Raw genomic sequence first — 26,733 nt, 5'->3', positions numbered from 1 at the left:
TCTTTCCTCTCACTCTGTCTCTCTCCCTCTCTCTCTTTCTGTGAGTATAGCTCTATTTCAGCATTTATAACGTATTCATTTGGCATTTTCGCTGGCAACAACAAGTCTATTCACATACACACACATGCATACACATACACGCAGAACACATACACACATTATTAGGAAACTTTAGGCATAATACTATGGTGGAACATGTCCACTAGAGGTGGCGTCGCCAGCTCATCATCTGGTCTGTTGCTTCTGCCGATTGAACTCGGCGATGAACTCAACGTTCTGGCGATTGTTGAAGAACAGCTGCTCCATAAGACGGGTGCTGCCCAATGAGTTTGCCTTGGTGCCCAGGCACATGTTATACTGTGGCGCATCCAGCTGCACATCGCAGCTAATGTCATGGTAGATGTGCACCAGAGTGGGATCTGGGGCACGAAATACGGTGAGACGCCGCCACTGTTCAGCGGCCTCGTTATAGTCGAGCGGCACTTCGGCCGTGTTGGACAGAAAGCCATGTTGGCGGGTGCCGACGCGCACAATCTTCTCCAGGAACTTGACATCCTCCAGTCCCCAGCCAGTTATGTCCTTGTCAAAGCCATTGATATCGTCGTCCAGTATGTCCGACTTGTAAATGGCACAAATTCCAAAACCAAACTGCCTAAAGTAGCCGTTCTCATCGTCAATTGGCAGCGATTCGGAGGCACTGGCTTCTCCCCGACGCTTCGGATCATATTGGCTAAACACAATGGGCAGATATACCTGCCGACCACGCTGCGTATGCATGCGCACCCGCTGAAGCGTCTCCACGCCAAACACCATGTCGACATCGATGAACAGAATAATGTCCTCCTGCCTTATGTACGAGGAGCGTGCGGCAATGTCCAGTGCAACGCCGCGCGAGAATTGTCCACTGCGTTGTATATAGTTGATCTGCTTGTAGATGTGGCGGGCACGCAGCTCATTCAGCTGCTGCAGATGATCGGTCAGCTCGTCCGGCGGCCCAAAAATAACCACCAGCAGATCGCAGTGTTGCGAAGCATCAATGCAAACACGCTCATAGGTGGCCAGAAAGCGTTGAAAGGTCGCCAGGCGACCGGCTATGGGCAGGACAAACACGATATTGTCCGGCGGAGGTGCCAGCAGGTTGCTGGCCATGGTAAAGTGACTGCTCAGGCGAGCCATACCATTGTGTAGGAGGCTACCCAACAGACCTGCAGATGACAAGGCTTGAATCAAATGAAGTTGAATTACTCAGCGGAATTAATTACTTCATTACTTAAGTAATGGCGACGAAAGGAGGCAATTACTTCAGATTTCTTTGAGTTATTTTTTTTATCCCTAACTCACTGAAAAAGGTTGAAAATTAACGAGGAGCCAAATCGATCCTAGCCTAATTAATAGCCTCCACAACATACGCAGCACGAGCTTATTATTTCTTGTTTCGATATATGTATATGTACTTCCATTTTGAAAATATTAAAAATCTATTTTGAAACTTGGTTTTATGCACAACTCGGAAATTATATGAGCTTAAAACACCAAACTGGGTGTGTAGGTTCTCGTATTATATATACATATTTAACATATTTAACTGTTTGGATAAATTCCCTCTTTTTCCATCAAATCGGAAAGGAATACTCATTTTAAATGCCTTGCGATTTGGTATATGAAAACACACACTTTTGTTAGCCATATTTATGGCCATATAAATCGGACAATAAGCTCTGACTGCTATCTCGACAGCATTTCCCATCGTCCGTCTGTGTGTAGAAGCTAGAACGGCAGCTCGGTGCTGGACTTGGGATTAGAACACTCTTAGCTTGTTAATTCCCGAAATATGTGCACGGATATTAGCCATACTCACTTTGCTGCAGCGTTACATTGTAGAAATCCTCGTCCAACTCCTTGACAAAGATGCCGGTGAATGCGCGTTGCACATAGAGATGACGACGCACGGGCACCGTCATCTTCTTGCCACGATACTTTTTGTAGATGAGCAACAGATCCAGTATAAGATCCTGTCCATGTATTGCGTCCAGCCGATGGTAACCATAGAGCAGCTCACGAAACTCAATAACGCGTCCGCGTTGTCGCGAATAATAATTGATATTTTCCATCACCTCGGTTATGACATCCTCGAGACCCTCGCGCATGGCTGAGTCAATTTTCTGCTTGGGATTCGCCGAGCCTGCCGAGTACAGGCTGCGCGATATGAAGGACCAGTCCAGTAGATCCGCTGTGCTAGCGGGCACAAATTTATTCAGCTCCGGGCTAATGCCTGTGAACAATCGATAACATGAATTTAAATTCGATAACGTATACAAGAATTTCGATACTAAAAATTATCGATATTTTATATATTGCCGTTACAATGCAATTTAAATTTAATTTAATATTTGTCGTTTACTTTTTTGTTTTCCTTGATGCGGACACTGTTGGAGCCAATATGGAACACAGAAGCACAGCATAGACGATAAGTCAAGCAAAGCTTTCGACATTTCCATTTAGATTTCTATTCTAAAAACTCAGCTCGATATTTATGTGAAGCATGTGGCTCCCAAACTTGCCCCGCCTGGCGTTTCTCCTGTCGCTGTTCTTAAGCATCGCATTGGTTTATGCCAGCGAGAAGGAAATGGAACCCATTGAGAATGAGCGCAATGCCAGCTATTGGATGGAGCAGGCACAGCGGCAGCTGGCTGAGCGTCTGGAGCGTAGCCGCGAGGCGGGTGGGGGCGATACGCGTGTGGCCAAGAACGTAATAATGCTATTGGGAGATGGGCTGTCCATAACTACACTCACCGCGGCACGCATCCTAAAGGGCCAGCATGCCGGTCGCAGCGGCGAGGAGTGCCAACTGGCCGTGGAACAATTTCCCTATTCGGGTCTGAGCAAAACCTACTGTACGGACAGCCAGACAGCGGATTCGGCATGTGCGGCGACCGCATGCTTAACTGGGGTGAAAACCAACTATGGCAGCATTGGACAAAGTGCGCAGGGTGCCAAGGTGGAGTCCATCGTGCATTGGGCTCAAGAAGCGGGCAAAGCCACAGGGATTGTGACCACCACGCGGCTGACAGATGCGAGTCCGGCAGCTGCGTATGCGCACGTGAAGAGGCGCTCCCAGGAGTTGGACATAGGACGCCAACTGATTGAGGATGCACCGGGACGCTATCTAGATGTAATACTGGGCGGCGGTCTGGGTAAATTTGCCAGCGAGCGCACCGATGGACGAGATTTACTTAAACAATGGCACGCTGCGAATCCGGACGGCTGTTTTGCCCGCACCCTGGGTGGGCTGCGCGACTGCGGCGCCACGAATGGCAGCCTGTTGGGCTTGTTCAGTGACAGTCATATGGCCTACCATTTGGCGGCGTCCAAGGATCAGCCACGTCTCTGTGATATGACAGAAGCGGCCATTAAACGGCTGGAGCAGCAGCCGAACGGCTACTTTGTGTTTATCGAGGGCGGACGAATCGATCATGGACATCATGAAACGCGGGCAGGCTATGCACTGGACGAGATGCTCGAGCTAGATGCGGCCATCGAGACGGCTGTACGTCTGACCAATGCACGTGATACGCTCATTGTCGTCACGGCGGATCACTCGCATACGCTGAGCATGGCGGGGTACGCCAATCGCGGCACAGCAATACTGGGCTTGGATCCAAGCCAACGCGACTTGGATGGTATACCCTATAGTACGCTTAACTATGCCATTGGCAAGTGGCAGAGCCTCAATAAGGCCGGCAAACGCGAGAATCCCGCACCGCATCTAAGCCGAAGTGAGTTATGCTGCCTCCTTTGAGCGGACACAAATATATTTTTATTTCGCCTTAGCTTCCTTTACGCCCAGCTATATACACGCCAAGGGGGTGCATTCGGGCGAAGATGTGGCCGTCTTTGCCCTCGGTCCACAGGCTCATCTCTTTAGCGGCGTCATGGAGCAGAATCTGTTGCCGCATCTGATGGCTTATGCAGCCTGTCTGGGCCAGGGCACCACTATCTGCCAACAAAATTCCTAGGAACGCGCGCACACACATACACATACACATACACACACACACACACACACACACACGTAAGCATGTTAGTTTAACTTTTACAATGTAAATTTTTGTTTCGTGTTAATTCAAATAAAACGTTTTGAAAGCAATCTTTACATTTTATCGATAACTCCGATCATTTTGATCGCATCTCGATAACAAACAACGGATTTGAAAATATAAATACCGATCTTTCCGGTTCGAAAACCTGAAGGTAATCATTAAACTGGACTCACCTAGAATATTATGATCTTCGAAATGGCGTTTGCCATTGTCTTTGTCTGGAACGGCGCCAGGTGAGACGCTTGGCACCATATATGTGCTGTCATCAGGCACTTCCAAGTATTTGGCCATACGCTTAATGTCGCGATGCAGCAGTAGAGATTCCTGGCGCAGTTCCTCGGCCTTGAGACCCTGTATGTAGGAGTGCAGGCGATACATCAGCGGCGCCTGCTTGATTGGATGCAGCGTGATGGCGTTATGTATCTCCTTTCGCTTCAGTTTGCCCGTGTAGGCATTGCGTCCGCTCGAGTTGTGCCGCAATATATACTGCATCTGGAAGAGAGTAAAAAGTTGCATGTAAAAAAGGAGGGATGGTGGGTGCATCGCGAAGTCTTGACCACTCACCTCGTAGTTCCAAGTGCAGGGTATTCCGGCGAATTTCTGAACGCAACGCCCCACCTCAACATCCTCGTGGGTGCTGTATAGATTTTTCAGGCAGGTGGGTATGTGCGGAGCGACGCGACGTAGCGTCTCGCTGCTGAGTATAACACCGGGACCGCCCATGCAAAAGTTCTCATCGAATTCTAGGGACAACAGTCCAAACTCCTCGCTATTGCCCTTGCCCGCCTGGCCAATGAACTGCGGCTTCGAGCTGTCGATGGAGCGCAGAAAACGCTCCAGCTTGTCCGGCTCCATATAGACATCGTCGTCGGCGCGAATAAACCACTCGAACCGATCAATATAATGCTCGTACATATAGTAAAGCATCATGAATGACTTCTTTTGCGGCGGATAGCGATCATCGACATTCTTGAGGCCCACCACGGGCAGCTCCTCCGAGTAGCTGCCCTCAGAGCTGAAGAACGCAATGCGTCCGGGCACCTCCTTGCCCCAGGTATCGTATACGGCACGTGCGCGACCCTCAATGAAATTCTTGGCAGTCATGACGCCCACAAAGACCAAATTACGCTGCGAATTCTGTATGGTGTCCTCATCGTTCAGCCCAATAATTTCATTGGGCGATTTAAGATTCGTGGGCCGCAAGCTGCAGCGCTTTACAATCTCCAGTGCACGATAGTTCTTCAGAACGGTGCCGATGCAGAGGCCCAGCGCAATGCCGAAGCAGGCAATGATTAGCGTTTTACGCTTCGTCATCGTGTGCTGCAGCATCGTGTGTTGGACGCTTGTTGTGCGAGGGAGGAGTCCACAGTTCACCTAACGTACATGGGCGTGCTGCTCGGCTAGGGGCGAGAAGTAAAAGAAAAGAAACGTAAAGTGATTGCAATTTAAATTTAATCTGATTTGATCGCTTTTACTGGCGCGTGTCAAATCTAAAATTGTAATAAGCCCCCATTAGCATTAGTAGGTCTATGTTGAACTTTAAATACCCTTTCAAATATGTGCGACCTTATAAATTAGGTACAATAGAAAATAACTTTCGGTGTATAGTTCGGAAATATGATATATTGATACAAAAGGATCCGCGCACAAAATAATAGGTAAACTGTCTGTCTATGTATTAAAATAATTGTTCATTTTTATCAACTATTAAAAAACACAAATGCACTGAAATACCCGAAACTCGTCTATGCATTCGCCATATGCCACACTACTGCTGGGTTTGAACCAACGAACTGCCACTTGTTAGTCCGACGCTCAGTCATTTAAGCCACACAGGCTCTCAAGGGCACATTCATAAGGTTGCATTTTTGGAAATGCTTCTCTAACGAACTATGATTAACCTTTTGCCCCTACATGGAGTTCGAATGTTCTTATACCCAGTCCTTGTGCTCACCTTAGACCCAAAGGGAAGCTTCATTAAAAATTTAAACTTCGTTGCTCTTACGGTTTGGTTGATCACCAGTCAGTTAGGCCAAAATATTGTATATATATATATATATATATATATATATATATACATATATAGATTAATAAACTTTGCTGAACCTTCAAGGCATATGAGTTACAATCTATATCTGCCCATAAAAGTATCTCTTATGCTGTTGCCTATAGTTGAATCTGATTTTACTTCTTAGGGAGTCAAGCTCCGATCTCAATGTTGGATATAGGAAAATATCTATAATTGACTATTATAAGTTATGTACATTTGCAAACTAAATCACAGTGCTTGAGAAACTGCTTAATTGTAGAGCATAAAAATTGTAATTTCTTAAATGATCTTTAAATTTGAGTATTGCTCACGCAAGGTTTTCTTGGAATTGTTTGCCATACTGGCACAGAAAAAAAACCACACACACGCATTTGAAATGTCTGTTTGGATTAGCTAAACAGTTTCGTGGTTTTAGTGCACTTGGATCGGATAATGTGTCCGGCCACATTAAATGACGGCGGGGAGTAAACAGAGAACAACAGATACTCAGATACAAAAACAGATACTTAGATACTCAGATACTCAGTTACTTGAGCCCAAGATTGAGGAGCTCAGATTGAAAATAAACGACAGCTGGCTGGCTGGCATCTAATTTTAGATGCCCAGCTTGGTGCAACAGATAAATTGGACATTGTACGAACATCAATTGGATTGTGCCCGTAAAGATGAGTATATGGTGACACGTGTATGTGTATGGGGCGGTGAGAGAGAGGGCGGGTGGGAGGCGGGGTACACCTTAAAAAGCATCTATGATTTTTTTCGTAGCTGTGTTCGCCTAATGTTTGCCCGACCTCACTCTGGGTACACCTCCTGCCGCGTTGCTTTGGCCGCACATAAATGCTAATTAAATAAACAAACAGCTCAGAAAACTATTTGGTCTACAAAAAGCTGACGAGCTGCGTTGCGTTCCATTCGTTTCGACTTTGATCGTTTCGAGTTGGGTGTGCGTTGGGTTGTTGCCTTGCTTTGGACTGGATTGGATTGTGTTGAGTTTGTTTAGCTAGCAATTTGAATTTTTTTTAAATACACGCATACGTATTTTGCACGCTTTCTGGCCTAATGGCCTTCACTCACCTAGTACACGCTCTTTCTCTCTTTCTCTCTCTCTCCCTCCTTCTCTCAAAAACTCTCCTACATTGTCTGTGTTTCTGACTCACCTTCGCAGGTGTTGACATTCAAGCGGTCAGTTTCTGTTTTAGTACTCTTAACTCCTAACGATGTATCTCAATTATGCAACCGGCATTTGCTGGATATCTCGGACATTGGGCTTGTGGCAGATAATAGCTCAATTTCATTATTTGTTTTTTTTTTGTCGAAAGCGCAGATGTGTGTGTGTTTTTTTTTTATTTATTTTTTTGATCTATTGATTTTCGAACAATATTTGACACCGTAAAATCATTGAATATATATATTTGCTCACAAATTAAAGATACTCGTAGAACAGACATGTAAGAATAAGTATAATAAATTATTGTTAAGCACTATTTATTCCGTAGATCTACTTTCGAAACAATTGACAACAAAAAAAAAAACAATCGGAAACATACCTTAAAGATATAGCTCGAAATATTTTTTAAATGTATTTTGAGTTCTATAAGGTTTTAGGTACTTTGAATTTTGAAAATATTGACGAATTAAAATATGTGAATAAAATAAACTGTGTTATTTCATTAGAATGCAGAGACGAATCTAGATTGAAACGAAAATCGAAAATTCTTGGACCGAACGTAAGGACGAGGCATTAGTTCGAGTCCTGCACTAAACCTTTATATATAAATATACATACATATATATTTATATGTAATTTTTTGTGGAGCAGAACTTGTTATGTATTTGATTATTCTTGCGTACAACTAAAGCTCCATGTATTATTCATATTCGATCAAATCTAGAGTATTTAAATATGGAACTTACAAATGCCCCATGAAAACGGCCTTAGGACAATTTTTAATGGAAAATATAATATATTGTATTGAATTACTTGCAACCAAGGCTGCAAAACCGATTTTGAACCGAGCCGCTTTGTAGCCGGAATTCCAATTTATTTTCTACTACAAACCCAAATTTACACCAAACGAGAAAAATAGCTGAGCTTTAACCTGAACCAAATCATATTTTGCTTAAAAATGGCTTGGCTCGAAATTGAAAAACTTTTGAGGGATACGAAACGGAAAAGAATACAAACATAATTGGGCCCCAACCAGTGAATTTTTTTAACCACAGCCCGCATCTTATATATGAAAACACATACAGTTTGCAATATTTTCAGAACAAAGGGCGATTTTATGATTAAAATTAAATTGCTTGTGTCAAATTTGGAAAATAAATGACATCACGAAGCAGATCTCAAGTCAGGGAGTTGGTGCGAACTGTGAAGAAAAGCAGTGGCCTTTTTCTTTTTTAGTTAGCAGCCCTGTTTTTAATATTTACTATGGAAAACTAGAGCTTTAGTAAATTAGAAAAAAAGAATCGCAAAATCACAACTGAATCCGAGCCCAATGTGCGAGCGACCACTGTATCTTATCTGGTCTGCGCAATAGCTTTAATCTATTTAATGCCCAGAGGTTTCTTTAAAGCCCATTGCAAGCAAACTCCTTTAACAGCACTTACCTGTTGCTCCAGTCAGTGGTCTTTAGGTGTGTGTTAAGGTGTTGTTGGTTGGCTTTGTGTTGTTGTCTTCAACTTTGCCTATGCGAGATGCTTTATGCAGTGCCAGCAGATTTCGGTGTGGTGCGTTGTTGTCGGTTGTCGTTTGTCGGTTGAAGGTTGATAATTTTGCACAATTCGCACGCGAAAGTCGAGACAGAGACGGACGGCACCAGAAAAGGAGCGACGACCGGACGGATAAGCAAGTGTCTCTGTCAACGTTTCTGACTCTGTGGCAGTGTCAGTGTCGCGTTGCGTCGCGACACGTCTCAAGCGCGACTGTGTCTGTCTGTCTGCCTGGAGGAGGAGGCGGTGCCGGCGCTGGGCAGGAAATGCGAGACTTTGAGACACACACGCACACACACACACACGGAGAGAGGCGCGCGCGAAACGCGAGCAAAATTGTGAACCCGAACCGATTCGAAAATGCTTTTGCAGGCCAAACAGTTTGATATGTCGAATAATTTGCAACTGGCAAGCACATCAACAATAGCAAACACAACAGTAACAACAACAACAACAACAGCAGCAACAGTTGTTCAACTGTTGACAATTAGACGGCGTTGGGGCAATTAATGTGCTGGCTGGGCTTTCAACTTGAACCGATGCAAAGACAACACACACATTCGCACACTCGCACACTCACATTTGCACAGTTAGTGAAACATGCGCTGTTTAATTATTTTTAGCTGTTGTTGTTGTTGTTTTTCTTGCCTTTATTGCCGCTGTTACGACGTTAAGTTCGCAAAGGTCGATCCAAAATACTTGCATACATATAGCAACGGCTTGTTATGTGCACATTTCATTATTTTGCCATTTACTTAAATTCATATACATATATGTTGTATATTTGAAATTTGTTAAATTTTTTCATTTCTTTGAATTTCACTTTTATTTTTTTTGCAGAATTTTAACAATTACCAAAAAGAAAACGTAATTTTTGTGGCTCGCTGGTACGTTTTGGTGCTTGGTGGTTGCTCAGTGCGCTCTACGTGTGTGGACGTGTGTGCGTGTATGCAACAAGAACAAACGTCAAAAAACGCTGAATTCCGTTGAAGAACTAACCGAACGAGCGGGCTGAGTCGGCGCCCGGTGTTCCGATGGCCCAACTTGGCCACAGAGCGATCCACTGAGAGAGCTGCAGAGAGAAATCGACAGCGCGAGAGAGATAGAGGGAGAGACATGACAGACCGGCGCTGCTACCTTTGCTGCATAGTAACTCTCAGACGCGCCACACTCACTTGCTGTATGTGCGTGTGTGTATGTGCGTGTGTGTGTGTGAGTGTTTGTCTGCGTGTGGCTGTGAGAGATCTGCGTAGCTGATAGCAACAGTCGGTCGAGGGAGCGCGCACTACTAACACCACTTCACTCTTTTTCAACGTCCCTGCTGCTACTACCCGCTGCGCGACCGAATGTCTTGTGGTGCTTACGTCGATGCGAAATGGTCATACGCAACATGTGGCTCAATCTGAATCAGAAGCAGGTCCGAATCATTCGTTTGTCTCTGTTTATAGTTCGCAGAATCAGCCACAAATCATTAAAAGTGGCATCAAGTTGAACAAAAAAAAATGTTCAAAGCTTGATAAGGGGATACAAATATAGGCGCTATTCGCCCATAAATTTGAATTTTCAATTGCTGATAAGCTGCTAGTAATTAGAGCATCGATTGATGCCCCATATGCTGCAGGTGGCGAATTAATTGCCTAACTACTATTGGCTAGGGAATTCGAAAAATATTCCAAACCTTACGGATTTTAGAAACAATCGGACTTACAAAGATCTAATAATGGAAAGCTTCCCTAAGCGAACATGATTTGTCGCTCAATTTTTTTCAACCGAAGGTGTTAGCTCAATGAAGTTTTCACATTCCATTATAGTTGTCCTATTCATCTGTTCAATAAGAAAATTACTGATCTCTTCATATTGCAATACATTGTATAATGTAATATACTTCCAGTGCATGTCCTACAGGGTGTAAATTAGTTTTAAACAGTCATTTTTTAAAGGTTTGTGTCTGGGCTACTCGGGAGAAATATAAGAAAAAGTCAGCAGCCTTTTGGGCTTAGCCCTGGCAGGGTCAGTAAAAAATTGAAAAATGTTCGTGACAATTAAAAACTTAACTTTCTAATAGTTAAGCTATTTAAAATAAAAACATAAAAATTGCAAGCAATATTGATGAGAAATATATTTTTTCTGGTGCTGCCAGACTTTTCAGAGTGCAGATGTTCAATGGCAGCTCTGAAAAGCAACGGTTAATTTCGTAAATATGGAAAAAATGTGTTCACGTGTTACTTGTTAATTTTGTAATATGTACTTTGTGTAAAAAATTGAAGCGAAATTAAGAAAAAAAAAATGAAATTGCTGCTGTGCCTGCTGTTGTACGCGACATGCAGCCGCAATGCCGAAGCCAACAATACCGCCAAGCCCCTCTCCGCCACGGCGGTTCAACGTGCTGAGGTGGAAAAGCTGCGCAGTGAACTCAACGCCGCATTTGACGCGGGCGAAGAGACTGTAAGTAGCAGATCCAAACAATGAGCATTATTGACCATTTGAATACCTTACAGGAGGGCGTCATAGTGCAGCCGGAGTGGACGAAGCACGGCAGCAAGCAAAGTGTCAGTGGCAAGCCCAGCAAGGTTATAGTCAACGAAGCGTCACTAAGAGCAGCGGAGGCGCTCCGCTCAGAGATTAATGGGGCAGTCGCCACGCAGGGGCACACAGAGGAAGTGCGTCAGCTGGAGGCGGCCATTAAAGCCAAAACAGACGGACCACAGAATCAAGCAATTGTGGGCAGTGCGCGCGATGAGATGCTAGGCAGCAGTCAGTCCGATCAGGCTGATCAGGCGAATGTGGTGGATGCCACACCGATGGACATTGATCTGGCGCAGTTACATCAACTGCAACTGTCCAAGCGGCGGACGCGCGAAATGCTTGTGCTAAGTCGCATCGAGGAAAACCTACAGTTTATGTTAGGAGCAGATGTGTCGCATTGGCTGCAGCTGCAGCAGAATGGTAGCGTCTATTTCCTAGGACGACGTAGCCATGATTTGTTGCTATTGGAGCAACAAGCTCTTATTGCTGGCGCGAATTTCCGCAGCTATGCAGCGCTACAACCATTGTCCGTGCCGGCGGGCATTGATGCGATACTTAGCTACGAGCGCTGGAATGGGCAGGCACAGCTGCAGGAGAGTGTGGTGCTGCTGGCCACGCAACAGCAGTTGCTGTGGTATCGCTTGGTGGCGGATAGCGGCCTAAAACAGTTCTGGCACTGGCCGCTGGGCAGCGACATTGATAAGCTGTTGGCGTTTGTTGTGGAGAACCGTGAATATTTGGTCCTGATGCACAATCGTACGCTCAGCATTTATGCCTATGATGTGGATGGCTTGGAGTTTTGGATTGTGCAGCGTCTGCAGTTGGAACAGACGATTACGGCTCTGGCCGTGCAGGACACGGGCCGCGATCTACTACTAGCCGTAGGTCAGTCTGATGAGGCGCTCATCTATGCACATAATATGCGTGAGCTGGCGCCGGATGCGGGCCTGCAGCTGCAACTGCGGCAACGGCTGGAAGCACCAAAGATCGCCGACATAGCCGCTTTCCAAATGGGCGGTCGCAGCTACCTGGCTTTGGGCGGTGTGCAACCACAGATACTCGCCTATGTGCAGGGCCAGCTGGTGCCTAGAACTCTCCTGGGACAGAACTTTGGTTTGGTCGAGCTATTTTTGCCTGTACCCGTGCGCAGCTATCGGGATGATTTGTTGTTGCTTGTGCAGCACCGCGTCTACTTCGACACGCACACAGTGCTCCAGCTGGAGGTGCTCGTCTGGAATGGCGAGGCTTTCGAGGCCAGCTTGCCGCCGCCGTGTGAGCTCGGCAGCCAGACACGTTATGGCGCCGGATGCATGCTGGACGAGCAGCGTGAGGCGGGCTTGGCAGGAGCCGCGCTGCTGCGTCAGGTGCAGCCACCGCTGTTGCTTGTGCCTCGCCAAGCGGCGCCTTCAGGCCTGTTTCGAATACACACACAGCTGCTTCCGCGCAACTCGGAGCTGCACGATCTTCAGGAAATACACGACTTTATGCGCAATTGGGTAGGTGAGCAGGACAAGCTTGTTAAACGGGCCGAGCAGCTACTCCAAGCACCAGAGTCGGAGTTTATGCACTATGAGGAGCTAGACACACCGTTGCTTATCAATGATGGGGCCATCTTGGAGGGATTGCACGTAAATGATGCACCTTGGACGGCGCATGATGCTGCCATTGATCTGCACGAGTTGCTGCAGCAAATCCGTCTGCTGAAGCAAGAACTCCTAGGTCTGGATGGCGGACGCACCAAGCGCCAACCGCAACTCTTTCGTTATGACTATGAGCAGCTGGAATTTGATGTTGTTGAGGTGCAGGAGCTGCACATCGACCAGCTGAACCATGCGCCATTCTACGTACAGAATGCCACATTGGAGTTCAACGGTTTGATCAATGCGCAGCGCCTGGAGGTGATGCGGCCGCAGCCAATTGAGCAAGCCGAATCCTTACCCTCAAGAACACAACAGCGCCTGGAATTAGACGCCGATCTAAGCTGCGAATTTATCAATGGATTGGCGTGGACACAATTCTTGCAGCAGTTGGTCTGGCGTCAGGAGCCGCTGCAACTCTCGCAGCTGCGTGTGGCAGGCGTAAGTTGAGCCTGGTTTGCCAATCGTAGCTGCAATATTTAATCTTGCCCATTACAGGCTGTTGTCTTTGAGGATTCGCTGCATTTGAGCGCGCTTAATGAGCTGAGTTTTCCTGACGACTATCTCTGGTCCCAGGAGAGCTCCACAAGCATCGTTTTCTCACCCAAAGAGTTTACCCAGACGCTGTGTAAGTTATGCAACTAGCTGTTATTTGGCCAGACTCATGCAAATCTCTCTCCCTTTTTTAGCTGCGAATATGGTGGACACTTTTGGCGCTATCAATGGTTGCGATCCCGCGGATGCTGTTACACTAAGCGATGAACAGGACTGGCCGGGTTGGGTCACCTTCACACAGTTGGAAGTGTCCGAGGAGCTAGAGGTGCTTACATTGGCAATCACACTATAAGCCAAATTACTAATCATTGTTGTTTCACTTGGCAGCTCAATGGTAGCGCCCAAGGACGTCAGTTTGAGGAGGCGCCTTTAAATCCCACGCTAACCGATTCGCATCACATTCATGCCGCCTGTCACTTTTCCCAACTGATTGTCAACGGGCCGCTGCAGCTGCGCGGATTACTGGATAACAGCAGCTTCGATGCGCTGCTGGGTGACCTGGTACAACGACCGGTTGATGCTAATGAGGAGCTGATCATACCAGCAGCCAAGCATGTGCAGCACCTGGCGTTGCCAGTAGATGCCCATGTGCTGAATGGCACACTAAGCGGCATTCCCATTGAGCAGTTTGTGACCAAGCATACGGAACAAACGCTGCACAATCTGAGCAGTCTAGCGGGTTATTTGTACTTCCATAAACTACAGCTCAGCGGGGTCTTCGATGGCGTCCAGCTGGATCAGCTGCTGGCTCAGGCGTTGCGTGTGGATGCACCTCTCGTGGCGCCAACTACGCGACTTCGTTTCGTCAACGAGCCGCAACTGGCAGAGCTTCAGGTGTCCCACATGCTGAATGATGTGCCGCTCTCCAGCGGATATCAGACGCTATACGAGCCACTGCATCTCAGCCAGGCGCGTTTTACGCGCCTTCAGGCAGAGCAACTGGATGTAACGCACAACGTGACGGGTCCAGGACGCCTAAATGGATATCAACTCAGCGAGCTTCTTTCGAGTGCGCCGCGCAGGGACACGGTGCAGGTGCAGGATTTGATTTTGCCTATGGGTGTGCAGGCGTCCAAGCTGCAGGGCATCAATGCCGAACTGCTTCTGGGGTTTCTGCGCCAGTTGGACGAGCTGCCGTTGCTTATTCTCCATGGACAGCTGCAAGTAGAGCATATTTCGGTCAGTGGCGGGGTGCTGGTTGATGACACTCTTAACGGACAGAATATGGACCAGCTTCAGCGCGACGTTGTCTGGCTTGATCGGCCCAATGAGCTACGTACACGCTGGCGTTTCCAGCAAGCGCCCATATTTGCCAGCGATCTGTTGCTGCAGGGCAGTTACAACGAGCGCTTGCTACCCGAACTGCTAGACGATATTGTCTTTCGCCCTGACCAAGATCAGGAGCTGATCATTGTTGGCACCAAGAACTTTGCGGGCCATGTGCACATCCTCGACACTCTGCAGCTACAGGCACTAAACGGTGTGCCCTTCGATCGGCTGGCCAATAAGCTGCAACCGCTGGACTTTGCCGGTGAGCTACGTCTGGAGGGTCGGCTGCATGTCACTCATTTGCAGTTGGAGGGCGCACTCAACGGTCAAGCAGTTGAACAGCTGGAAAAGCAGCTGCGTTGGGATACAAAGCTGGGTGCCTTTGTGCAGCGTGGTTTAGTACATTTACCGCACCAAACGCAGCTGCAAGAGCTTACGGTTTTGGGTCATCTGGGCAATCGCAGTCTGGAGCCGCTGCAGGAGTTCTATGATGATATGCTCGACAAGCGACATCCACAATTGCATCTTAAGGGTCACAAGGTATTCACGGGTCGCGTGAGCATCCGTGGTGGAGTTCACATTGTCGAGCTTAATGACATTAATCTGGATCAGCTGCTGCAGCAGCTCATCTTCATAGATGGCAGCATGGAACATAACGAGGTAACTCTGCACACACCGGTGCACTTTGAAGCACCTGTGCAAATGCAGCAGTTAGATGTGGATCAACTGGTGCTGCAAGGTGAACGCCTCAATGACTGCAATATTACCGAATGGATGCATGACACGCTGCGCGTGGATCGCGACTGGCAAACGGAAAGTAGGTTTCTTATAGTACGATATCTATAAAAACCAATCTTATACAATCTAAATCTAATCTTAAATCTGACAGTGCCCGTTAGCTTTGCTCAGGGCTCACTGGACAACAACGCCCTGCAGGTGGGCCAGCTGAACGAGTTAAACCTGACACGTGTCGTTACGCTGCATACGGAGCAAAATCTCAGCTTTCCATTGGTCACCAACGAGCTGCATTTGGCTGATGGGCAAGTGCAGCTGCATGGGCTGGTGAATGGACGTAATCTGTCGGAGGAATATGCCAATACCTTGCTGGTGGGTGTTATCTGATATCTCTATCGAGAAATTCATGTTTGTCGGACTGTGGCTATGCCATTTTAATGCCAGGCACTACACACATATGAGTTCGAGTCCTGCGTTAAAATCGGATGCTCTGTTGATTCGAGCTTTCGGGTATCGAACTAAGCAAAATCAAGTTCGATCCAGCTAACCAGTTGTCATTTTTTCGGTCGATTGAATTAACAAAATCGCGTTCCGGCTGACGTGATACAGAGCTCTTAATTGAGTCAAAAGGATGGGATGGGAATCCCAGATTTCTTTGATATAGCTGAAATTAAATTTAACTGCTCTTGTATTTATGCTCCATCTTTAGATTTCATATTTTTAATGGCTTTGTGTCCACTCATTCTTCAGATTAACGCGCCACAGGAACAACGCGTGTTCACGCCGCTGTTGATGCAGTCAGTGGATGTGAGTGGGACGCTGTTCGCCACTGCACCCATTAACGGTGATCCCAATCTCAACTTAAGCGATGTGGCCACGCTGCACGAGGAACAGCTGCGTCTGCAGACGCCGCTTAACTTTGTCAGGTTGCATACGCCGGAGCTGCGCACGCGCCTGCACATCAATGGCTTCAACTTCAGTGCCTGGCACGAGAAAAGTCTCTGGGCGCAAGGTCGAGCGACTCAAATCATAAGCGGCAACTGGAACGTGCGCCGGCTGCGTGTAAAGCAGCCCCAGCTCCCAGAGCATCGTGCCCATGAGGTATACCGGCGCCAGAGCAACGCGCTAGCGGTGCGCTATCGAGAGCTGTGCACGCGGCTGGCTAGGCTCTTTGGTCTGCTGCGTCTGCCCTACCAGGTGACGCAGCTGCGCCGCAGCTTTGCTCTGCAGCAGGCTCCAGGTCAATCGGATGTGCGTCGCGTTTTTGCGCTGCAGTCGCCGGCGCCGGCTGCTAGCTATCTGTTGATCAACGAACTGGGCTGCTGGACGCGCATCTATCGCTGGAACGGCACGCACTATACCAGCGCTGGCAGAATCGAGAGCGGACCCATTAATGATGCCACTGTGCTGCAGCAGCGCAACGCCAGCGCCAACAACAATGACCAGTTCAGTTTCATGACCAGCTACGAGCTGAGCGATGAGCAGGAGGAAGGAAGCTGGAACTGTAGCAGCCTGGCCCATCTGCAAAGCTGGCGCACGAGCGCCAAGACTGAAATTGAGCCAATGGACGTGCCAGCTAGCAAGCTGCAGCAACTGCAGCAAAAGCATGAGGCGCAACAGCTGCAGCGGAATAAACCAAGCTATCAGGAGGCCATCAAGTACTTGAGCCGGCCGAGCACTGAGTCACAGTTGCGTCCACATCTCGATGCGGGCCACACCCTGAGCCAGGAGCAGTACGAGACATTGCGACAGCGCCTGCTGCAGCATCTCAGCTTTCGTCTACAGACCGAGGTGAACATCACGCAGCTAAGCATTCCCGAGAGCGATCTCTATGACGACGAGCATCTTGTGGAGGATTTCTTACGTCTGATGCGGCAACTGCGCCGGGCTTCGACATCTGGCACTGGGGTGTTTGCATCTTTGCCCACGGACACGCTGCCGTTACCGAATAATCCGTCGCGCGTGTTGGCTGCGCGCAGTGCCCAACTAATTTGGCCAGTGCTGGAGGAGCTAAAGGCGCTGCATGGACGGCTTTCCTTGAACGATAGCCAAGCAGATGAGCAGCAGCGCGTGCTGGTGCTTCAACTGGAGCGCACTTTGCGTGATGTGTTGCTCCTGGCCAACAACAATGACAGCCATGAAGAAATTGTCGATACAGATGATGATACGCAGCGCCTACACGCTGTGATTGAGCGATTGCGTGAGTTGCAACAGGAGCTAGAGGAAGCGCAGCAGTCGGAACTAAACTCAGCCGAGGCGAGCAGCATCCTATCCATGGAATTGCCCCATCCGAAGCAACAATGGTTGCCCGTAGAAACAATACGTCTGTATGTGGGTCGTGTGCAGCACGCCCAGCTGCTCTATGCCCGTCTAACCATTGTCGCTTCAAATGTGCCGCCCATTGCCCCATCGACAGCGCCGGCCGCTCACATCCAGCTGCATCATGCCAATGGCACCCTCTTCCAGTCACTGGCTGCCGATCATTTGGCGCGCCAGCTAACAGCCTTGCGCGTGCGGGATGAAACGCTGCTGGCTTTTGTCGAGGGTTGTTGCCGTGTGCGCGTCTTCATTTATCGCGGCATTCAGGGCTTTGTGCCATTCACGCAGTTCCATGTCGAAGCGGATGGCGAGACGGAGCAGCCATATGTACTTCAATTGCTGGCGCTACGCCTGCCATTACAGCGTTCGCCGGGCGCGCTCCATATGCTGGCCGTGGTTCAGTCACGCCGTGTAACCTTTTATGAGCTGGTAATGCCCGGATTCTTTGAGCCTTGGCTACATTGTTAATAGGCTTTAAAACCAATGTGTAATTTGATTTGTTGTATATATATATATGTATTTTTAAGTGTATTGGAATTATTAATAAATATATTAATATATGTTCCGAAATCCAATTCGGGCGAAGCCGACTTAATAAGGTCCATTCATAAAGGCGCACCCAACTTAACAAGCTGCCATTCAGTCAAGCGCAGCCAACTTTACAAGCAAAAGTTTGCAAATTGATATGCATATCTATTAAGCACTCACTTTTAAATAAGAAATCGAAAACAAACACGTTTTAAGAAGCTTATATGTATTTAAATAAATACAAATTTAGATATTTAACCCAAAGATTTAGCATATGCAAGTCAGTTATAGGTACATAAAACTGACGTCACTTATCGAACCTTTCTTGGTAATCTACAATAGTAAAATTAAGAAATTGTTTATATGACACCAAAATGCCTACATACAAGTTTTTTCAACATTTCTCTCTCCTCCTGGTAGAGTAGACACCAAGCTTTAGCGCCCAGCTTGACGGCTGTTTGCAAATCAAGATCACTGTTGCGTTTCCGGAACTCCCGAATAAAATGACGAAACGCATTGTTTGTGCAATATGATAAATTCATGTTCTTTCCCTTTGATTTTGAATTGATTGCCTTCTGCGATTTGCGTGAAGTCATAATTTTTGTTTTAGCCGCAATCGGTTTTTTTTTCGGTTTCGGTTTTACTTTTTGCTTTGGCTTTGGTTTTGGTTTCTCAGTTGGTATCGTCCTGGTGCTGGCTTTCTTAGGGATATACTCGTGTTTGATGTAAGCACGAGCCTTCTCCTCATTATTCTGGCAAGGTAATATATTCCTCGACTAGCCAAAATTATGAATAGCTCATTCGATACTCACGAGAAATTGGCTCTTCTGCTCGGGAGTCATAGTATCCCATGTCATTACAGCATTTTGCTCAACCTCATTTTCACTTAAGTAGGAGTGGGTATCTTTGAATTTTTCCAAGAATTTTGAGTAGGCACGAACGTCCTCTTCAATGATAGGTTGTGAACGCGCAGCACCCATTTATAAAAGAAAACTTTGAAATTTGTCAAGACTTAAAATATAAAAAATAAATATTTAAAAACGAGAATTTTTCCTTGTTGCTCAATGCACGACAAAACAAAAACGTATAATGAGCTACAAACAAATTCCGCAAAGTCACGACAGATTGACATCAATTTCTTGGCTCACTTTGATCCAATTTTCCTTAAAAATTTTTATTTTGTTAAATATATAAAATTACCTTAGTGGGCGAAATATATATAATGGATAGAAGCGACTAGATACCCAGCAGGTTGAACAAAATCGACGCAAAAGACACTACCATGATAATAAAAAAAATATTACAAGAGACGGTCGATTGTGCCTCAGCTCGACTTCCCCGATGAATGAGATTAGTTCCTTAAATCCTTCGGGTATCAAATAATCTACGACATTTGTGAGGTTGGAAATCAATATTTATGAAAATCGTAAACTTGACCTACGCTTCGGTACAGTAGGTCGTATAGTCACATCTTCATTGTGTAATATAAGGCAAGGTATGGACGTTAACCCTCGGAATAAATCTGGACTACATTCGCAGAAATATGTATAGAAACTAGGAGGTTGTAAATGGCATAGTATTAAGTTACAGAGAATACAAATATAAAAGCACAGCCCAAGTGAGGCACCATAAAACTGGTAAGAGAAAAGGACTAAAAAGTCACCTTACTCCAAATCGGAAGCATTTGGTTATATCCTAAAAACATCCACCATTAAGATGCGCATAATCGCGTAAGGAAGGAATTATTGTATATAATAGTGTGGCTCCTAAGGAATGTAACTTTTAGTAAATTTATTATAAATAATTGACACTAGCAGCTGTGCTTCAATTTGGTACAGATTAAGACTTGTAATTTTGCCTGGTGATTTCCAGCCATTCGACCATAGAAAGCAGCTCCCCTCCCCGTATCGTATGGTTGGCTGGTTCATCAAAGTTGTCATAAGAATATAAACATGCGGCCGAACGGGCTTAATTGATTGGCGATGGGTTGCCGTCTTATTTCGTCGCCGACAGTGAAGAGGTATGCGATGGGAATTGGAAAAGCTCCGGATTCGATTGGGTGTTCAAGTTCGATGTTGACTTCAACGAGCGGTCTTCGTCACCCTCGCCCTCGCCATCCGCATCAGCCTCACTGGCATCGTTTGTATCGCTCGCCTCGCCAAATACTTCAGACTTTTTTGCTTCCTCAGTCGAAAGGATGCTTTCGCAACTAGAGAATGAGATGGAGCTAAGGTTCGGGGATATATCCTCGATCTGAGTTAAATCAATGACTCCCTCCATATCCTCCGCATGGGTTCCAGCGAAAAAGTGGTTATTGCAATGCATTATGGCGCCCGAGTTAATGGACGTGACCAATACCTTATTGAGGCGTGTCTTAGCCTCGTCTTGCTTCGGCGCCGTGTCCAACGTTTCACAAAAGTGGGCGATCAGCATCTTGTATGGCACTGGTTCCAGGTTCTTGCGCAGATATTGCAGCACGTTATCAGCATTTATATCGGTGGGCGCTGTGTCAGTCATTGTTTAAATATTTGACGCGAATAGACTTTGAATAAAAACAAATTTTTTAATTGAAATGGATTACGATTTTCAATCTTCGAAAAAGTATTCGACTATTTAAGTTTTTGAAAATTCGTTCCGATTTGTACGAGATGCTCGAATTAAATGAGGAGCATTTTCAGCTCTGCTGGTAGCTCCAATCTGGGTGCGACAGCTTTGACGTGGGTCACTTTGATGCCCAGAAATATCTTCAACACAAACTTGAAGTCGAATATGGTCACATATCAGCTTTGATGGTTTACTTTTATAATTTAAGCATCACTTTTGTAAAATTCCACGTCCGAAAGCACTTTAAATTCCCCCATTCTACCTAGAACTCCAATTCCACTCATCGAAGTGGATTATACGCAATCACGATTGAAAATCCCCTCCTTTCCAAAATCATTGTTTAAGATGTTAAACTTTGAAAACAGGTTTGCACCCGATCGGACTCAACTTGAACCTTTGTTCATAAAACCTTTGACCCGCGTGAAATACTTTGAAATATAGTTTAAATTCACACAACCGTTTTCCGCCAATTTTCCACAGTTGTCATTTGCATCACATACATGCATCATTACATAACAAGTTACTACAGTATAAATTGCAGGATCTTAATTTGCAACGCATCATGTAGAGTTATCAAAAAAGTTAGGACAACTTAGTCTACGTTTGGTATAAGACATATAAATACAAACATATGTACATACTCGTACACATGCAAAAATACAAGCATACACAGAAATAAGCATATATACATACATACATTCATACATACATACAAATATTATACAAACACATACCTTTGTATTTACACAACACTTACAAATAAAAAAACTTAAAGTCAAAGCAAGGAAACCTGCCAGGCTTACTTGAATTCATGAGAATCGAGGAGTAGAGCACCACTTTAAAGTAAGTTTAATACATACATACATACATACACACAAACATACATGCATACACACCTACATACATACCAATATACTGACATACATACATACTTATATACTGACATACATACATACATACATACATACATACATACATACACACATACATACATACACACATACATACATACATACACACATACTTAGACGCATACACACATACATACACACATATGTACACATACATACATGCACATACGCATACATATGCATGTGCTTGCATCCATTCCAAAAAGTGAAATAAACTTAGTTTTAACATTGTAAATATCACTTTTCCACGCATTTTCCGCCCGTCGCTAAATGTTACTCTTCCTCTTATACTTTGAACTTCACCATTTCCAGTCTTCGTAGTGAGCAATCGGAAAATATTAATAAGATGTTTCAAAAAGACATAAAAGCCAATCAGCCAAAAAATAAAAATTTGCAGCGGAAAAGTGTTTCCGCCCACTTTTCGCTGTCGGGTAGACTTTTCCAAATCGGTGGCACACGAATCGTCAATACTTCATAAGGTTGAAGAATGAGCTTGAAGACGATCAGGACGACCAGGGCTATGTGTATACATACATAGATTTCCATTATTAAGCAATTGTTTTTCGTTCGGCTTTATTATACATCTTTATTAAACTAGAATATATAATATTTGTTCTTATTTGTAAACTCAGATGCCTAGATGCCTTTAAAATCGCATAAGTGCATTTCTTTCAAGCACATTTGTTCATATTCATTTTTTATTTATTTATTTTTTGTTATTGACTCTTAGAACTTAGGCTTAGGCCCCAACTTATGACTACGACCCGGACAGTCCGGGCCCCTAGGCGGCGGAGGAAAAAAAACCAGTGACTAAAATAAATACAACACACACACACGCAATAACGATAGGGATTTTGTTATGGTAAATGATACTATTTACATTGGCCAATCAGGGGGGACCAGGGGCTAGTTAGACGGCCAGGAAGTCGCGGGGATCACCAATTTTGGGACTGAGACGCACCACCACCTGATCATCGCCATCGCCCACCTCGAGAAACGAGTTCCAATCGGCTAGAAAATAGAAGCCGTTCTTCTTTTTGGCCGGCGGGGGCTCCAGGGAAACAGGATCGGGCCCGAACGAGTCGGCCAAATCATCCAGCGAGCCATTGCGCGACTCCTCCGTTGTCGAGGAGCTGCTGCTGGCCTCAGTTGTGGTGCTCGTAAAGATGTCTGCATCGCTACCCGCCACTGCATCGGTCTCTCCATCGCTGAGGCCCAGATCCAGGCTAATGCGCGTGGGCGCCTGCGTTGTAATTGGCTCCTCCGGCTGCAGTGTAGTTGTGCTGGTGCTGGTGCTGGTGATGGTGCTGCTGCTGTTGTCCAAGCTCTGTCTGCGCGGCTTTGTGGTATCAATGCCCGGTGGTAGCGATTGTAAATAGATAGCATCCATTTGCGATTGCGAGGCTGGCTTCATCTGGGCCAGGCTCACGTTGAGCAGCTGGAGCTCCTGCAAATTGCTGATGAGACGCTGCAGCTCACCCAGATCAGCTCCCAGCTCTGGTTGCTCTCGGGCCTCCGCTTGTGGCTCCGGTTTGGCCAGCTGATAGTTGAGCTCACTGAACTCGGCCATCAGATCGCCATCCAGCACGCCATCCTGTTCGTCCTGCGCCCCCAGCTCCATATCGTCATCGCTACGCCGGCGGAAGCCACTGCCCGCACCCAGGCTCAAGGGCTGCTCCGTGGAGACACCAATGCGATTGGCCGCCCGCTTGATGGCCGCTTCAATGATCTTCGTGGCACTGAACACGGGCAGCTCCACGCTGCTCTCTGTAGTGGGACTGGGACGTGGCGGTCGTGGTGATGCTGGCTTGCTGGTGGTGAGCGAGAAAACCGCCGGCGAAGATGAATCATGGGTTGGTGATGGCGACGCCAATGGTGCGGGTGTTGTTGTTGTGCTGGTAGTGCTGCTCGTGCTGCTCGTGGTACTGGTGGTGCTGCTCGTGGTGCTGGTGGTGCCGGGCTGTGACTGGAACTGGCTTTCCAGCTGCTGGGATAGCTCATTGGGCAGCGCCACGCCCAGTTTCTGCAACTGTTGCGTATTGTAGAGCAGTTTTTGTAGCTCAGCCAAATCGGATTGCTTGGGCGTTGGCCTCGGCGTGGCTGGTGGTGCTGGCGGTGCTGCTGATACCACCGGCTGCTTTTGGCTAATCGATGCTGGTGCTGATGGCGTCGGTGTCACGGTCTTATAGATGGGCTGCATATGCTGATAGCTTTGACGCTCGCCATTGTCCTCCAGGCTGCTGAAGAACTGTTGATAGTGCTTGAAATCCTGATCCTGAGCCGGGTCTCGGCTCTGTTGTGGATTGGCCGGCTGTGACATGGCAAATTCGCGCAGCTCCTCGCTAGAGGTCAGGTCATGCCTTGCTGGCATGGGAGTTGTATACGCTGCTACCGGCTGCCTATAGACGGGCAGTTCCAGCTTTAGATTCAGTTCCGGGTCAGCCAATGCGGCTGGCTGTGCGTAGACAATCTGTGCGTCGTTCAAGCTCTTCACGTTTTGGGTACGCACGGAGGCGGCGGTTACCAGCTGATGGCTGGTTGTCGGGCGTGCCTCCTGCAGCTGGACACGCTCCAGCTCCTGCACCTTGCTGAGCAGCTTCTGCAGTTGCACATAGTCCTGGGGCTGCACATCCTGCAGCAGGCCATTGCTGCGCTCGAAGCTATTCAGCGGTCGCCGGCGCTGTTTGGATGTCGAGGCGGCCGTCGAGATTTCCACATGACCAAAGTCCTGGCTCAGTATTAGCGGTGAGCCGGCCAGCTGCTGCAGCTGCGCATAATCATTGCTGGGAAGGCCCAGACTGGGTCCCAGACTAAGTGCGGCGACATTGCGCGTGCTAAAGCCCGGCGTGGTCGGTTTGGGCTGCTGCAGCTGCTCCAGCTGCTGCACGCGTGTTATCAATGCCTCGAACTGTGCGTGATCCACGGCAGCTGCCGCTTTGGTGGGACGCGGCGTCGTCGTCGTCGTCGTCGTCGACGTCGTCGTGGAGGTGGTGCTGGTTGCGCTAGCGGTCGTTCTGCTCTTGGCCGCCTTCTTGCTATTGCGGGCCTGCTCATAGAGTCGTTCCAGCTCGCTGTCGTCGCTAAGCAGACGTTGCAGCTGGAGCAGATCCGCGGCGCCCAGCCCACTGGTCTGCGCCGAATCAAGACCAAAGCCCAGACCTATTGGCGGCCTCGGTCTCGCCGTGGTGCTGGTGGTGGTGGGCTTGCTGGTGGCCTTGCGCACGGCATTCGCCTGTTCCAGCTGCTGCAGCTGACGCAGTATAAGCTGCAGTTCACGTGCATCGCTGTTGGCCGGCTTGGCGGTGCTGGTTGTGGTGGTGCTTGTTGTTGGCGGCGCTGTGGTGCTGGTGTCGCTCACGCTGAAACGATTGCTGAGCGCATGGGTGTTGGGATTAGTTGCCTTCAGCACATTCTCGGGATTGATCTTTAGCTTCTCCAGCTCCTGCAGATTCTGCAACAGCTTGGACAGCTCATCCGTTGAGCTGGCCGGCTTCTGGTGATTGCCTGCGTTCGCAAAGTTGATGTCAATGTTGGGATCGATGCGGCGTCGCGGCTTTTTCGGCTCAATGAGCAAAGGAGCACCATGGGTGATAAGCTGTGCCGTCGGCAGCGATGTGGGCGGCGCTGCTGTTGTTGTTGTGGTCGTCGTGCTGGTGGTGCTGGTGGTGCTGCTGGTGCTGGTGGTGCTTGGTGTTGTGCGGGCACTTTTCGTTTGCAGACGCTCCAGCTCCTGCAGATTTTCGAGCAGCTTGGCCAGCTCCGCATTGCTCTGTGGCGGCAGCCTGGCGGTTGCTGTCGATAGTTCCGTATGGGCGCCCGTTGGCTCCGCCGTGGGCTGAGCTTTCTTTAAGGCCTTCGGCGACTTCTTAACAATGCCAAAGCGTGTGAGATAACCTTCGACCTCGGGCTTCACACGCAGCTCCTCGCCAATGTTGAGCGGCTTGAAATTGGAATAGGCATCTGGTCGGATGCGTGCGCCCTGCAGTCCACGTAGATCCGCCACAGCCACGACCGGCTGTGGTGCACTCTCCGCCGGATAGTAATCGTCAATGGCATAGCGCTTGTGCGTGGTCTGACCATTGCCGCCACCAACTCCGCCCACAATGCCTAGACTCTCTAGAATGTCCGCCACGGGCTTAACTGTGCTGCTGGAGGCGGCCAGGGCCGGCTTCGGCTTGCGCAGGAACTGTGTATTCTTGGCGCTGTAATGCGAGCTGAAGCGCTGGGCGGTCTGCTGGGCAGGGCGAAGCGCCGCTTGTGTTAACTGTGACTTGGGGTAGTCGTAAGCCTGCGGCACATTGGTTACCGGCTGGAAGTCCATGCTAGGCTTGGCCAGCGATGGAGCCAACTGGTACATAACAGGCGCCGGCGCTGGCGGATGATATGTAGTAGCTGTGGGCGCCGGTAAAAGCTGCTTCTTCAGATTGGCATAGGCTGGCTTGTAGGTGGTGGCAGCCACAGCGGGATTGCCGCCGGGCACTGTGCTGCGGGGCATGGCACTGGGATCGGGCGTCAGAAATTTGATAGGATTGGGTGGCGTATAGGCATCAATTACCCGCGTCACTGGCGGACGCGTATACAGCTCCTGCAGATTCTCCTCGGTGTTATTGTCCGTATTGTAGGGCAGCACCAGCATCAGAGCACGCATGCTGTCCGCTCGGCTCATGTCGCCCGCCTCGATGCTCTTCTCGTACTCCTCGCGCGTGACCTTCTCGTACAGCTCCTCGATCTCGCCGCTGTCGAAACAACCAAAAAAAGAAGAAGAAACATGCCCACTTAGTTGAATT

At 47.7% G+C, this 26,733-nt stretch overlaps 4 protein-coding genes and 1 long non-coding RNA gene across 9 annotated transcripts in view; 2 read left to right on the top strand and 3 right to left on the bottom strand.

Moving 5' to 3' along the window:
* Positions 1–55: 55 nt before the first annotated feature.
* On the bottom strand, positions 56–9,834 carry Chsy (Chondroitin sulfate synthase). Of its 5 annotated transcripts, XM_064700045.1 has the most exons (6): positions 9,718–9,732; positions 8,761–9,117; positions 4,665–5,500; positions 4,274–4,592; positions 1,859–2,272; positions 56–1,220 (listed from the first exon to the last, which is right to left on the bottom strand). In XM_064700045.1, the coding sequence occupies exons 3-6, from the start codon at positions 5,427–5,429 to the stop codon at positions 226–228; spliced, it is 2,493 nt and encodes an 830-aa protein (XP_064556115.1). In that variant the 5' UTR covers positions 5,430–5,500; positions 8,761–9,117; positions 9,718–9,732; the 3' UTR covers positions 56–225. The 5 variants fall into 5 exon arrangements, with proteins under 5 accessions (XP_064556115.1, XP_064556114.1, XP_064556118.1 ...); XM_064700044.1 differs by having other exon boundaries at positions 8,761–9,813; XM_064700048.1 differs by having other exon boundaries at positions 56–1,205; positions 8,761–9,811.
* Alp11 (Alkaline phosphatase 11) lies at positions 2,482–4,147 on the top strand. The gene is made up of 2 exons (XM_064699901.1): positions 2,482–3,776; positions 3,832–4,147. Exons 1-2 carry the CDS (start codon positions 2,543–2,545, stop codon positions 4,014–4,016), a joined length of 1,419 nt encoding a protein of 472 aa, XP_064555971.1. The 5' UTR covers positions 2,482–2,542; the 3' UTR covers positions 4,017–4,147.
* A 1,210-nt stretch (positions 9,835–11,044) lies between the features above and the next one.
* fs(1)N (female sterile (1) Nasrat) lies at positions 11,045–18,493 on the top strand. Its single transcript, XM_064699035.1, has 7 exons — positions 11,045–11,307; positions 11,361–13,466; positions 13,524–13,653; positions 13,715–13,845; positions 13,908–15,666; positions 15,739–15,956; positions 16,335–18,493. The coding sequence occupies exons 1-7, from the start codon at positions 11,149–11,151 to the stop codon at positions 18,369–18,371; spliced, it is 6,540 nt and encodes a 2,179-aa protein (XP_064555105.1). The 5' UTR covers positions 11,045–11,148; the 3' UTR covers positions 18,372–18,493.
* A 143-nt stretch (positions 18,494–18,636) lies between these two features.
* Positions 18,637–19,514, bottom strand: LOC135440065 (uncharacterized). Its single transcript, XR_010438229.1, has 3 exons — positions 19,244–19,514; positions 18,818–19,183; positions 18,637–18,764 (listed from the first exon to the last, which is right to left on the bottom strand). It is a non-coding gene; the product is annotated as an uncharacterized LOC135440065 (long non-coding RNA).
* Positions 19,515–22,502: 2,988 nt separating this feature from the next.
* Positions 22,503–26,733, bottom strand: part of LOC135440670 (mucin-2) — a 13,919-nt gene continuing 9,688 nt past the window's right edge. Inside the window, exon 3 of the mRNA XM_064699961.1 lies at positions 22,503–26,682. Coding sequence (XP_064556031.1) covers positions 22,857–26,682 — 3,826 coding nt within the window. The 3' untranslated portion in view covers positions 22,503–22,856. The remainder of the gene's footprint in view (positions 26,683–26,733) is intronic.

This window comes from Drosophila montana, unplaced genomic scaffold (genome assembly GCF_035044405.1).
Source record: "Drosophila montana isolate Dmon_TW-CO22-7 unplaced genomic scaffold, ASM3504440v1 contig_1624_1, whole genome shotgun sequence".
NCBI classification, from domain to species: Eukaryota; Metazoa; Arthropoda; class Insecta; order Diptera; family Drosophilidae; genus Drosophila; species Drosophila montana.
The sequence above is the reverse complement of the archived record's forward strand: the minus strand, read 5'-3'. Positions and strand labels throughout refer to the sequence as shown.